Source organism: Nyctereutes procyonoides, unplaced genomic scaffold (genome assembly GCF_905146905.1).
Source record: "Nyctereutes procyonoides isolate TBG_1078 unplaced genomic scaffold, NYPRO_anot_genome, whole genome shotgun sequence".
Classification (NCBI taxonomy): Eukaryota; Metazoa; Chordata; class Mammalia; order Carnivora; family Canidae; genus Nyctereutes; species Nyctereutes procyonoides.
In genome coordinates, this window is record NW_026575037.1 from 18423467 (window position 1) to 18438616 (window position 15150).

Sequence of the window (15150 nt, forward strand, 5' to 3'; positions counted from 1 at the left end):
TAGAAATTTCATAAGGAATCTCAGAACTGTTTTTAACATGATGTTCTGATTGAAACTGAGAACTGGAGAGTCTTTAGATCACAAGTACAAATCGAAGTAAGAGTGAAGAAGAGTTAGAGAGAGAACAGTTTCTTACTGGAACGCTACCTGCTTTATGCAGTGTTGGTCACTCCATTCTCAGAGCAGATAATTAACATTTTCTTTAACTTGAATGGTTTTCAATTCTCAACGGCTTATCTACTGTATTTTCTTAGTTTGTAAAAAAATGTATTTTCACATTACTACAATTTTTAAAGAGTCAATTGTTGAAAGAAATTTTAAAGTAAAGTCCTGCTCTATTAGCTTCCTACATTGGAATACAAGAATACAGGAAGTGCTTTCAACAGAAAGTTACGTAGTTCTACAGTACAACCTGTCTAAAAGACTTGCAAGGGACCAGTCCAGTGACTGGGTCTCTTTGGATCAGGCAAAAGCAGAGGCAAATGAAGAAATGAGCTTTTTTTTTTTTTTTTTAAATAACATATAAAAAAATTCCTTTATGAAAATGAATACTTGCTTGCACTTGAGATTTAGTGCTGTTGAGAAGAACCGAGGCACAATGAATCTAAGTGCACAGAGGGAAAAATGTCTGAAATAAAACAATTCTCTATGTAATTGAAACCCCTCGCCATCAGATATGCCCCAGGATAGAGCTGAGACCTACTTTTTCAGATTAAGGAACATTTCCAACACCAGGGATGAGCCAGTCAAAATACGAGTTTCCTGGTTAACAGGACAATCCTAAAACAGTGTTGCAACTAAAAATTCTAATTAAAAAAAAAAATCACTCATAGTTTTTTTTTTTTTTTTTTCATGAAATGACTGGCTCTTCTGCTTTTAAAGTAAAATTAACTTCAAACAAAAAGCATGCTCTTAAAACTCTGGAGGACTGTTAACAATGATGATGCAAGTGTCTCATTTCCCAAACAAGCTCTACCAGAGACACATCTTTTCTTCATTTGTGTCAATATTAGATGTTCTTTCCACAGAACTTAAAGCATTCTGGTAGAATGTTGAGGATGAGGCTTCAAAGAACAGCTCTTCTAATGGTGACTAGGTAAAAACAGTAACGCTGCAATCAGAGATAATGCTGCCTTGGATTGTAATTGCTCGTTTATCCTATTCATCATGACTCTAGTAACGCATGCCATCTACACACTTGCTGTCCTTTCGACTCTTTCATTTCAGTCCAGTGATTGAGCTCCTCTTCTCCAGAGCTGTTCAGACCTAAGGAAATCCAGCCTATCATCTCTTTTCTTTTCATGCTGCGTTTGTTATACACAGACAGTATGAGTGTCACATCAGAAAGTTGAAATAGGGCCACTTGAAAAACAAAAGTCTCCTTGTATACTGGATTAGGCTGCCCTCTGCGGATGGATGTCTTGCATTTGGACATCTCTTGACCCATGGAATTCAGGAGAGTTAATTTAACATACGTATCTACAGAAAAAACAAAACAAAACAACATACCACAAATATCATTTGAAACAAACTCAAAACACCTTTCTTGTGACATTTGCTGAGAACATGAAATATTCATACTTTATAAGGATATGGTGTATACCATGTTTAATGGAAATTCAACGAATTCCATTTTGATGTAGATGCTTATAAAATCTTCTGTGGGTCGTAATATCTCAACTTCACTATTTCTGCATTACAGTTAGAATTGAAAGGTATACCTCATAATCCTTCCTCCACCCTCCCACCCTCAATCCTTCCCTCCCACCGCCCCTGCCCAAGCCCATCCCCATTTAGCTTCACTAAGCAGGACGTCATAGCATTAATAAACACTTAGCAAGCTCAATTAGCCACAACACTGTCAAGCATTCCACTGTGTTTTCAGAGAATAAGAATAAACAAACAAATAGAAATGAAGGCAAATGGTAAAGAGGAAAAGAAGACAAGAATGCAAAGATGACATCAAAACAGCTTAGGATGAAATGTCAAAAAAATCTCTGCATGGATGTGGTTTTTAAATATATTTTAAAAACATTTAAAAGGGCCAAAATGAAGCCAAATGCATTAAGGGCTCAAAGTTTAACAAATCAAGTAAAACTTTCTCCTGATTTCATGCAAGAGTACATTTAATGTGCTTTTTGGATAGTTAAAATAAATACTGTAGGATTCTTTTTTGGCAGAATTTAATGTGAAGTTTAAAGTATGGTATTCTTAACTATTTTCATGAGTTACAAAAAAAATTGATGTGATGTTTAGTGTACAAAGTGAAACATAACAGTTCATTGGCTGATTATTTGGGAGATAAACCCTCTCTTCAAACAACTGTGTTTTCAAGTTCTTTAGACTCATGCAAATGATCTTCAGCATGGTGATCCATCATGTGTACTTCATATCAAAATTTCAATTAATTTTAATGAAAATTGCAATATTTCTCATGAAATATCTATTGTATGAATCAAAATACAATAAATGAAAAATAAAACCTTTAATTTAAAAAGTTTTGCTTATTTTATACGTACTCTGTATACCATCATCCATAATCAGAGATAAATTCTAAGTTAGTTTTATTTAAAGTACCACAGATAATAAATGTGCATTTTTTTTTGGAAACCAACATGGTGGACAGCTTCACTGCTGGCAAGTTTTAGGGTATTTTGTTTTTGCATGAAAAGACAACATCCAATTAGCCTCTACAGGAACTCACCTCGGATTATATAAACCTGTCCACCTATCAAGTGTTTTAGACAACAGAACAGTCCATCTGACAACAGGGGGTGGAAAGCAGTAAAAGAAATAATGACCAGATGTCAATTGTTGGGTGAAAGAGGGTCAAAGGTTAGAATTAAAGAGGAAACACTGTTCACTGGAGTGGAAGAACACAAAACTTTAGCATTTTAATTCAGGTAGAGGGGTTGAACAAAAGGGGTGTTGGGTAAATTTCATGGAATGAGAATTTTTAAGGTCATTGTGTAATCTTAGACAAAAATTACACTGTTTTAAAGGGGGAACATCTTTATAATGATATCTTCTTGGTCTAAAGCACATTGAACATAGAATCATGCAAATTATCAGACTATAAAAGACTGAATAAAAGTTATCACAGGGTTACTATTATGCGAAGTATTGAAGTTTATCCATGCAATATTAAGGTTTTCAAACACTTCCATTACTTTTCAATGTAATATAAAATTAAGTTAAACAAAATAAAATAGGACTATCGAAATTTTTGCTCTGGCATGTTCCCACTGTTTCTTTGGATTAATTAGTCAATAACACAGTTCAAGGCCTAGAACAATCTCATAGAATATATATAGCATAAGACAGATTGATGAAACTGCATTATATTTTACTTTATAAATACTCCACTTCATACAATTAATTTTAATGTCGACTTATATTTACCTACAAGCTGCCTCCCAGCTAACACCATTAACGACCCTGATATTGAAGATCTAATTCTAAAATAAGGGAAATTGCTCTGACTTACTCTTTAACCTGAAAACACCTGCTCGAAGTCTTGTGGATGCTAATCTCTCAACCTGTTTATTATTCACCCTGCCTCCACTGCCCCCTCCCTTCATTTTAGTTCTGCTTTCTCTGTTTCTATCAGAGTGGGTACAAGCAAAGACAGGAAGGCAAACAAATCATTCCATTCTGCTATTTTTTTTTTTTTAGCATCTCAAGTTAAATATTTGTCAAAAAATTAAACCACTAGCTAAAGCAAGAATGGCAAACTGATAGCTGTTGGCAGGATGTATCCCCACAAGATATTTTGTTTATCTCTTATAGTGTTCAAAAGTTTTGAATCTGAATGTCTTGAGGCAGGGTATGCACTTGTCACATGCCTCCCCACACTCTTTATCTTTCACCTGCCAAGCTTATTCATTGAAGTTACTTCCCAGGTCATTTGAGTTTGCATTCTATGTACCAATAAAGAGAACCCAGGTCCCACTTCCAAAGCTGCTTATTCTAATAATTGAATTGGTTCTTTCCTCCCTCTGAATTCTTCCTTCTGAAAGAAGAAAGGGGACAATAATAAGTCCATCTTTCTTTTATGCATCTTTATCTGATTGGAGTCTCACAGTCACAACTTTAATTTGACTTATGAGAAAACAGACTTAGGGGAGTTAGGTTACTCATCCAAGGGTAGAAAGATAAACATAATTTTGGCCTTCTGACTTTGAATTCAGGAATAGATACACTCTATGATATCTGTAAGAAGCATGGTTTCCAATATTACTTAGGGAAAACCAAATATATTTTTGTGACTTTTCACTTGAATTAAAAAGACAATGTTGAGGATATTTGGAGGTAAATAATTTAATTCAAGGGTGGAAGAAGTTTCCCTTCATTCAATAATTATTGGAGACTCAGAGTAAAAAGATGGCCTTAAGAGAAATCTTTAAGCAAATTTAAGATGGCCACTACTACTATGCAAGGTTTCCTTTCAAATCTTTAGTTTGGGTACTAACATCTTTAATTTCAGAGATGAATAAAGAAGCTGCTACATTCCCAGCTTATTTCTTTAGATACTGACCAACAGTGTTGGGGTCTACTGAGTGACAATCTCTCTGCACTCCCATAATCCGGCCCCACCTCCATGAGCAGGAAGAGAGATAAGGAGAGAGGAGTGACAGGCACAGATTTACCATCTCACTCTTTTCTCGCATCTAGGGGAAATTTTGTTTGTCCTGGTAAAGGAAAAGCCAAGCTATTTAAGAAAAGACTCTGCTGGCAGTACTGATGTATAATATTAAAGGAGGAAGAGCGTGAAGAAATAGTTTCTTCTTAAATTATCTTAATGGAGAAAAGAGAAAAAAATACAGAAATATTAACATTAGTTCATAGTACTGCATACAGACAGAAAACGTAACATCATTCTTCAGCTGACACCAATAGCCATACATATTCCTGACCATATCTGTGGAATACTACTAACTTTAAAAAACCCTTTAACTTTTTATAGCATTGGAAGATAATGGCTCTGATAGGGATAATTTATTTGGCAGACACTATGAAAAATTAAAAGTCTTGTCATCTTACAATTAATATTTTGAATTTCAAATTTGTCTACTTCCCAAACGACTGGGAATAGAAAACATGAAACAGATTAGCTGATGATTATACCATTTCATTTTGATCGGTTAAGACTAAATGATAGTATTGAGGTCCCTAACACTGAGAGTCCCATAAGTGCAGAAAACATAGGAATTAAAAAAAAATTTTTTTTTCACTCACTGGGTGGTCTGTTTGCTGCCAAGTTTTTGAAGTGGCTGCCTTTTATCACTTCTGCAGATAGTCTTCCAGTTGTGGCATTATAAAGCAGGCCAATGAGAATTTCTGGAACTGAGCCATGTTCAAGAGACTGACATGAGGATGTACTTTCACTACAGGACATTTCTGACACGCTCATTTGGGAGTCACAGCCCTGTAATCAAGAATGAAATCTTTATAGTGTTTTGTAAAAAAGATATTTTAAGAGATACATCGTTAATGCTGTGTTATTAGAATTAGGTAAATCACGATAAAGACAAGAGCTGCAGCGAAATTCCCAAAACACTAGATTAGATATGTTGTTCTTAGTGTACGTTAGTCCCTGGATTTCTTTTCATTCTACAGCAGTCAAAGAAATAACAGGACATGAGAAGGTTGTGTAAATCCCTACACATTTATATACAAATCAGAGAGGATAAATTTCTTAAACTCATAGGTGTTAATGACCTATTTTTGGAATGTGAAAAATTGTCGTTTAAAGACTTACTTTTAAAGACTGACACAGACTTAGACTCAAATACAATAAGTGTAAATGTCTTAACTGTATCTTTAATTACAAAGATTGGTAAACTTTGATTAAATAAACAAGAAAAAACTATCTGCTATTTATAAGTCAATATATGTAAAACACTGAGAAATAGAAAGTTGAAAAGGTGGAAAGTTATCATACAATTAAGAACCACAAGAAAATTGTAGCTACATGAGTATCACTCAAGGTTAGCTTTAAGGCAATAACCATTACTAGAGATGAAGAGGTAAAAACTCAATTTGAACTTGCAACTTACCAGGAAGATAAAATAGGTCCAAATTTGCATGTATTTAGTAACAGGGGCTCAAAATATAGAAAGCAGAAATTGCCAGAAGTAGAAAGAGAAACAGGCAAATCTACAACCACTGGGGATGATTTTAGCATACTTTCTTTTAGCAACTGACCAAACAAACAGACAATTACAGTAAATATGCAGAAGATTTGACTACCACAATAAGCAAAACTGACCTAATGGTAATTGTAGAACACCATACCCCCTAACTATGAAATACACATCTTCTCAGACATGCAGTGTTATTTTCACAAATTCACAAAAATAAAGCAAATAGCAAGGATTTTCAAATGGCAGAAATCATTCAGAATAGATCTTTTAATCAGCTAGAAATCAAAACTACCTTTTAGTAAAGAAGAAAGTCCCTATATATTCGGAAATAACCCATGGTATAACTAAATGATAATGAAAACAAGTTATCTGAAAAGAGTAATAAAAATAGATAAATGTTAGAGAGTCTAATTTAAGAAGAAAGGGAGAAGGCACGAATAACGAATATCAGGAATGAAAAAGGAGACATCACTACATATGCTATAGACCACGAAAACAAAAAAGGATAGTAAAAACAACTTTCTTCCAACAAATTTGAAATTCTGATGAAATGGACAGATTCCTAGAAAACTGTAACTAACCAATATGCACACAAGAAGAAATAGAATATCTGAATAGTGTTACTGAAGAGATTGAATTTATAATTAAAAACCTTCCAAAACAAACAAAAAACAAAACTAAAAAACTTTAGCTAGAGGGCTTCACTAGTGAATTCTAATGAATACTGCAAGTCTTATGAAAGCTCTTCTAGATAGCAGGGAAAGAGGGGAAACACAAACACTCTCCAGTTTAAAAATCTAGCAAAACCTTAAAGCCAAAGCCTGACAAGGACATTATAAAAAAAAAAAAATTACAGAATTTTCTCATTCATGAACTTAGATTTAAAACCCTAAATAAATGATTGGCAAACCAAATCTAGCAAAATGTAACATTGTACTCAATAGAAATTTTTTTGAATGTTCCCCCTTTGAAATTGGGGATGTGACAATGGTGCCAAATATAACTTCTAGTCAACACTGTAGTGGAGATTTTAGCTGGTGAAGATCCTAGCCTTACTAAACACAATAAAATAAAGTAAAACAAAACAAAATGTATAATGATTTGGAAGGGAAGGAAGCAGATAAAACTGTCCTTATGTGCAGATTATGTAATTATGTACAAAAGAAATCTAAACAAGTTCATAGATGAATTACAATTGCATAAAAAGGTAAACATTTTAATTCCATACATTGCTATATACCAGCAACAAATCTGAAAATAAAATTTATTCAAAAATAGCAATAGTGTCTTGTTGGCTCAGTCGGTCAAGTGTGTGACTCCTGGTCTCAGGATCATGAGTTCAAGTCCCTTAAAAATTTTTTAATTAGCATTTATTAGAGCATAAGATATAAAATATCTAGGAATAAATGTACAAATGATATGTGAGGTCTCTACACTGAAAACTTTGAATAGAGGCAAACTGAGAAGTGCAACACAGAAATACTATGGTAATGTATTAGAAAGCCCAATTTTGTTTTTTGTTTTTATTATTTCTTTAATTTTTAAAATATTTTATTTATTTATTCATGACAGACAGAGAGAGGCAGAGACACAGGCAGAGGGAGAAGCGGGCTCCATGCAAAAAGCCTGATGTGGAACTCAATCCCGGGACTCTGGGATCAAGCCCTGAGCTGCCTTCAGGCATCCCTAGAAAGCCCAATTTTGTAATATTCTCTCCAAATTGACCTATAGATTAAATAGAATAACAGTCAGAATCTCAACAGATTTCTTTGTGGAGCTTGACAAGCGAATCCTGAAGTGCTCATGGTCTATACATACAACACAGTATTATTTAGCCTTAGAAAAAGAAGGAAATCCTGCCATATGTGACAATATGGATGAACCTGGAGGACGTGATGCTGAGTGAAATAAGCTAGGCACAGACAAATACTGAATGATTCCACTTATATGAAATATCTAAAATAGCCACACTCACAGAAGAACAGAGCAGAATATTGGTTGCCAAAGGGTGGGGGTAGCGGAAAATGGAGATACTGTTCAATGAGTATAGTTACAGTTATGTTAGGCGAATCAGTTCTAGAGGTCTGCTGTACCATGTAGTGCCTCTAATTAACAATATTGTATTGTACACTTAAACATTTGTTAAAGCACAAAACATCACATTAAATGTTTTTACCACCATAAAATAAAATAAAATAACAGTAGAATGCACTGTTCTGAGTATCAAAATTTATCATAAAGCTACATTATTTAAGACATGATAAAAACAATGTAAAATACACTAACAGAACAGAAAGCCTACAAATTAACCTTGATACACACAGACCCTTAATTTATAACATGGGTGGAACTACAAAGCAGTGGGAAAAGTATCAACTTTTTAATGAATAGTGCTAAGACAACTGGTTGGTTATCCAACCAGAAATAAATGAAAGTTAACCCCTACCTCAAAACATACCAAAAAGTCAATTCTGAATCTAAATAATAAAAAGCAAAATGATAGAGCTATACATATATATATTTTTTGATAGAGCTATATGTTAACATAAGGGATTATATTCACAATCTCAGGGTAGGGAAAGAATTTCTAAAGAGGACAGAAAAGCATTAATCATAAAGGAAAAACTTGGTGAACCTGAAAACATTAAAATTAAGAATTTCTGAGCTTCAGCAGAAACGTTTAGGATGGTGAAAAAGCAAACAACTGGGTGTGAGAGAGGTGTAAAACACATATAGTGCACAATCAGCTCAAATCCAGGATACATAAAGAACACTTATAAATCAAATAAGAAAAAGACAACACAATATAAAAAGAGCGAGACATTTGAACCAGCAATTTCACAGAAGAGCAGCCAATAGATATATGAAAGGTTGTTTAACTTTATTAGTAATCAGGGAAATGGAAATTAAAACCGAGGTATCATTACACAAAAACAGGCTAAAACAGGCTATGTGTGGTGAGGACACAGAATAATGGGAACTTGCATGATCCCTCTGGTAGCAGAGTAATATGGCTTTAAAAAATGTTAAAAATACACATACCTTATGACCTGTCAGTATATACCCATTAGAAATTTGTGCAACGTTTGTCAAAAGACATACAAAAGAATGTCCACAGCAGTATTATTCACAAGAGCCCCAAACAGCAGAATGGATAATTTGTGGTGAGTTCATACAGAACAGCAATGATACTGTATATGCTATACAGCAATGAAAACTAATTATAACTACATTTACAAACATGACTTCGAGTAAAAAATGTTGGACCTAAAAGGATACTTGGTTGTATTAACTCCATTTATTTAAATTTCAAGGACAGCAACCCCAACAAAAAACCCCAAAATCAAAGACCAGACAAAACTTAACCATAGTATTTCAAATGCGTAAACAGGTGGTGAAACTATAAATCAATCAAGAAAGTTGATTAATGTAAAAGTCAAAATTCTGATTAAGTCTAGGGATGAGGGAGAGAAGATACAGTGATTGGGAAGGGCATGATGGGAGTATCTGGGGGTATTGGTCATGTTTTATTTCTTGACCTGGATTGAAATTACATGGGTTGTACATTTCTGTTTTTCATACTTTTCTTTTTTTTCTTTTTAAAGATTTTATTTATTTATTCATGAGAACACACAGAGAGAGAGGCAGAGACACAGGCAGAGGGAGAAGCAGGCTCCATGCAGGGAGCCCGACGTGGGACCCGATCCCGGGTCTCCAGGATCACGCCCTGGGCTGAAGGCGGCGCTAAACCACTGAGCCACCCAGGCTGCCCTGTTTTTCATACTTTTCTAATGCACCCTGGATTTCAAAAGATAAAAGGCTTAATGAAAGAATTATGTAATACAAGGACACAATATATACACAAATTAATGTGTGGTGATAAAAATACATATTTAGAACTTTCTCTGAAGATTCCTAAGGGAATTAACTCCACGAGTTCCAAAAAAAAAAAAAAAACCCACTATTTTCTATAATGGGTTTTTAGATTTAAAACATTTTAGATGTAGATTTTTCAGATTTAAAAAAATCTAAAAATGTTTTCTACAAATCTTCGAGTCTACTGTTGGCTGTACAAGTGGTTAAAGAGAATAAATGCATACCTGGGAACTGAATTAACTCACTGGACAAGTATTCAGAGGGATAACATCTCATATTTTCAAATCTAACTCTCAATTACAGAGGAGAAAGCCAAAAGGAATATACATCTTATATTCCTAAATCATGGGTATACAAAACACATAGTTTGGTATGTTTTCATGACAGTTGGAGGAGAAAACATAATTTTAGTAAGTTTCAATTAGGATATATCATCACTTATGAAAATAGTGTCAAAAACATGCTCAAGCACATTTGGTGCATTTGCTACATTAGGCCATTATACTAGCAGCATCTGTTAGAATATTGTGAAATACATTTTTCATAATACAGTATTTTTCACATTAACCTACTGTCAGATAATAACACGTGAATCTAGTATTTTCTTATTAACATAGAGGTCATACTGCCAATTTTGCGCCACAAAGTGATGTACCAAGAAAGTCCTGGGAAAGGCCTTTCTTGCTTCTAAGGAAAACAGCCAACTTCTGTTCTCACTTTACTGCTGCAAAAATGTCCTTGTCTCCAAGCCCAACAAAAAAGCAAGAGTGATACGATCCTTGGTGATCACATTCTATTTCAGGAAGCCCTGCTGAAATATAGTAGTGTTTAAGAGACAAACAAAACACAAAACACAGAACACCATTGTCTAAAATAATTCCTTCTGAATTTATTTGGCACCTTAGAAAAAGTGCCAAGCTTGTGGCCTTCCCACCACCATTGGTGGAATGCCCATCCGAGATGGGCAGAGGGGTGGCAGCCCGAGGAGATCCCGGAGTGCAAGAGGAACAGTGCAGAATAACTACAGAAATAGACCAACTGCAGGAAAGGCAAATTAAATACAGATCCTATATACCCGAGTGGCATCTTTCCTCTGACTGGTCCTCAGGGCATGCTGCTCCATTAGGTGTATGCTCAGGAATGTCACCTCTCTCTGCAGACCCCATCATTAATTTATAACTAGGGCTTGCCTAGGTTGCAGTAACTGTGGGTGATTAACCCAAAGTCAAACAAATCCCAATCATAATTAGGTCTACTTAAAGGAATAGTCCCACAGGCTCCCCAAAGTAAAAGTATATCTTCTTTCCATCTAACATAGGTGTTTTTTTAAAATTTCTTTTTAATACTTCCTCTCCTCCTCCCCCGCCACCCCCCTCCATCGCACCCCCCTCCCCCCAGTCCTCTGCCCCAGGGTGGAGGATTATAAGCAATTCTGTGAAAACAGAAAGAAGTCTATTGAATTTTTCAGAGAAATGAGTAAACTCTATATAATGTTTACCACAAGCATTGTTAATGGTTATGACACACATTACATGTCCTTAATGTTGCTAATAGGTTAAAATTAGGTGGGAACTTGCAAATATAGAGGGAAAAAAACTGTAAGATCAAAAATACAATATAATTCCTATTAAGGAAATGTACTAGGCTTTTTATGAATACTAAATTGATTCCACCTTACTTGTAACCACTTATAGCCAGTATTTTTAAGGTAAAGCTGCTGAGCTGTGCAATGATAATTACTATAAATTTGAATAATTTGTTGAATTTATTTTCACTGTGGCTGGAAGATATTCTCTGGTTTTTAATGTAATTTACACATGAAATGCTTCCATTACATTCTTCTGGAAATGGGGTGATGAGGACGCAGAGGGTGCTGTAGTGTGACCAGAGGGAAGTCACCCGCTGCATTGTTGACGCAGTGGTGCCAGGGCCCCCTTCCCAGCCCCAAGATACTCAACTTCATCATGCTAGGGAAGGAGGAGATAAGCAGAGGCAGTTTCGGGGAAGTGTCACTGCTCCAAATCTTGCCCCACTTCCGCCTCCACTCCCTCCCCCATCCAGTGTAAAGGAGAAGCGTTCTGTATGTTAGTAGGGGTAAAGATACTGAACGACCCCAAAGGATAACTTACAAGTGAGCCAGAGGTGGGTGGACAGCTTAAATTCATAGTGTTGGAATCAGGATCCTTTCAGTTGCAAGTGCCAGAGCATCCAACTAGGTTAAGTGGCACAAGGGAATTTATTGGCTTCCATAACACAACAGTTAGTGGGGAGATGGCTTCAGGTACTCATTGATCCACACCTTAACCCAGGCCACTAGGAACTAGTTCTCCTTGTCCATTTTACTAATGTGTTACCCAAATTTGGCTTTATTCTCAGGTAGACTCTTTCCTCCTAGTTGCCAGATGGTTTTCAGCAGCTCTGAGTGTTGTAGGAAAGAGGAAGATTGCATCCTGACCGCTTCAAAGCAGAACTCCAGACTTACAAGTCAAGGCCCATGAGATTTAATTCTAGGGCTTTGGAATAAAGTCACTTCAGAAGTACAGAGGTGGGTTGGTCTCCCAAGCAAACTCTGGAGGCTGTGGCCACAAGGAGAAGATGTGTGTTCTAGGTCATTCGTCCCTGCTTTTCCTCCCCTCGGCCTTCTGTGAGGGCTGTCACCCACATTCCTGAGGACCACTCATGATGCTGCTGTGCCTGTGGCTACTTCCCTCATGCCCTTTGCTGGCTGGGGTCTGCAATCATCAGCCTTGTGAGAGCCAAGGAGGAGGAAAAGATAGTTCAGCAAAAGGGACTGTTATGTTACTATACTCCTGGGGCACAGCTCTGATATTCAGGATAGGTGATGGAGAGTGAAAGAAAAAGTAGTAAATTCTCCTTTTCTCTCTCACAAAGTCATCTCATATTAATACTGAAAATGCATTGATAAGGTTTGAGATATAAGAAAAATTAATTGTAGGGACACCTGGGTGGCACAGCGGTTTGGCGCCTGCCTTCGACCCAGGGTGTGATCCTGGAGTCCTGGGATCGAGTCCCACATTGGGAATCCTGCGTGGAGCTTGCCTCTCTCTGCCTGTGTCTCTGTCTCTGTCTCTCTCTCTCTGGGTCTCTCATGAATAAATAAATAAAATCTTAAAAAAATTAATTGTAAAACAAGTAAAAGTAAAATATTTTATATTTTCAGTACTTGATGACAGCATCACGTAGAAATGGTCATGCAAAATTCTTGCTTTGATTAAGATGCATATATAGGTATGTATATACACATATGCAAATATATGCATATGTTATTTTTCTTGCTGTGGTCAATTGGAACATGTTTAATTTGACATTCTTGTATATATGCTTGTAAGACTGGTTTATAAAGTTCATAGATTTTTCTCATGCTCTCGGATAACTCCACTGCCATATAAACTATTTCAGAGGATGCAAAGGAAAAGTACTCGGCTTCTCTTTTGAGACTTGTATAATTTTGACACCGACTAGACAAGAAGAACATAAGAAAATTATAAGCCAATCTCACTTATAAACATATATGCAGAAATCCCAAATTAGACAGTTAAGTTGAATTGAGCAAAAAAATATATACACTTATGCACATATACATATGTAACCATATACATATATACATACATGTATGTTTTTCATCAAATAGGCATTATTTTGGGAGAGTTATTTGTTCACTGAAGTTGGGTAAAACTTGCCTCTGAAACTCAACCATCTTTTTTTCTTTTTCTCTTTTATGAGAATCTTTTTTGACGACTGATTGAATTTCTTAATGGTAACAAGTCTTTTCATGTTTTCTGTGATTCCTAGATCACTTTTTAGAAATTTGTATTTTCAAAAAAACTGCCCATTTCAAAAAGTCTTCAAGTTTGTTTTCCTAGAGTTATTCTCCTTATGATTTTAAATTTCCACTGATGGGCACCTGGGTGGCTCAGGCAAGTAAGCACTCAACTCTTGATTTTGGCTCAGGTCATAATGTCAGGGTTGTGAGATCAAGCTCTGTTGGGGCTCCAGGCTCAGCATGGAGTCTGCTTGAGATTCTCTCCCTCCCCCTCTGCTTCTCACTCCCACCACCTGTTTGTGTGCATGCACACATGATCTCTCTCAATTAAACAAAATTTTCAAAAAACTAAAAAAATTTCCACTGAATTGTGATTATGTCCTCCTTTTCATTTAACATATTGTTTATTTTTCTTTCATGATAAATACTTCCAGGTGTTTACCTATTATATTAATAATTTAAAAAAAACAACTTTTGTTTTTGTTAAATCTCTTTACTATTTTTCTTTCAATAATTCTTCATTTCAAACTTCTTTAGGTGGAAGAATTTGCACTGTTTCTTATCTTCTTACAAATATATTTAAGGCTATACATTTCCCTCTAATACTGTTACAGATGTAACACACAAATTTAATAGTGTTTTCATTTGTTTGATTCTAACTATGTCTCATTTCCATTATGTTTTTTCCTCTGAGTTAATTTAGAAAGTTTTTTTTTGTTTGAGTATCCAAATATACAGATTTGGGGGATGGGAGTGGTAAGAGACTGCCTTGTTTACCTTACCTTCTAATATGCTACTTCTTAATCATGGAGTTCTAGCTAAATAGGCCTCCTTCCTGTTCCTTTTAACAACACACATACTCTGGGCTCTCAGGATTGGCTCTTCCATCTGCTTGCAATGTTCTTTCCCCAGATATGCACATAAGTAACTACTCCTTTCTTCCAAATCCTTTATTCACATGTTATACTCTCAATAAGCTTTATCCTACTTCTCATTTAAAACTATACCTTCCTGAGACCAAAAGTGACACTATAAAGGCAGGAAACACAAAAACAGTAAAAATGAATATTTCTGTAAAAATCAATTGAGGAACTCACACACACAAAAATATAAAATATAATAACATATACCTAAATCATGGGGAGAAGAGGAGAGAAGACTGGGTTCAAACTTGAATGACCACCAACTTTATATAAACTGCTATTTGCAGAAGAGGTTATATATAAACCTAAAGGTAGCCATTTATCAAAAACCACTAACAACTAACAAACATGTAAAGAATAAAGAAAAATAAATCCAAATATATTACTAAAGAAAATCAGCAAAACATGAGAGAAAGATAAG

The 15150-nt window shown here is 35.4% G+C and overlaps 1 protein-coding gene across 3 annotated transcripts in view; it reads right to left on the reverse strand.

The window, feature by feature from the left end:
• Window positions 1-1165: 1165 nt before the first annotated feature.
• SYT14 (synaptotagmin 14) overlaps window positions 1166-15150 on the reverse strand; it is a 135401-nt gene continuing 121416 nt past the window's right edge. For 2 of the 3 annotated variants that reach the window (XM_055319374.1, XM_055319372.1), the window contains exons 5-6: window positions 5239-5428; window positions 1166-1479 (exon numbers count right to left, since the gene is read on the reverse strand). In XM_055319374.1, the coding sequence (XP_055175349.1) occupies window positions 1166-1479; window positions 5239-5428 (504 nt within the window). Of the gene's footprint in view, window positions 1480-2704; window positions 2762-5238; window positions 5429-15150 lie in introns of all 3 variants that reach the window. The other variant, XM_055319373.1, reaches the window with a different exon arrangement.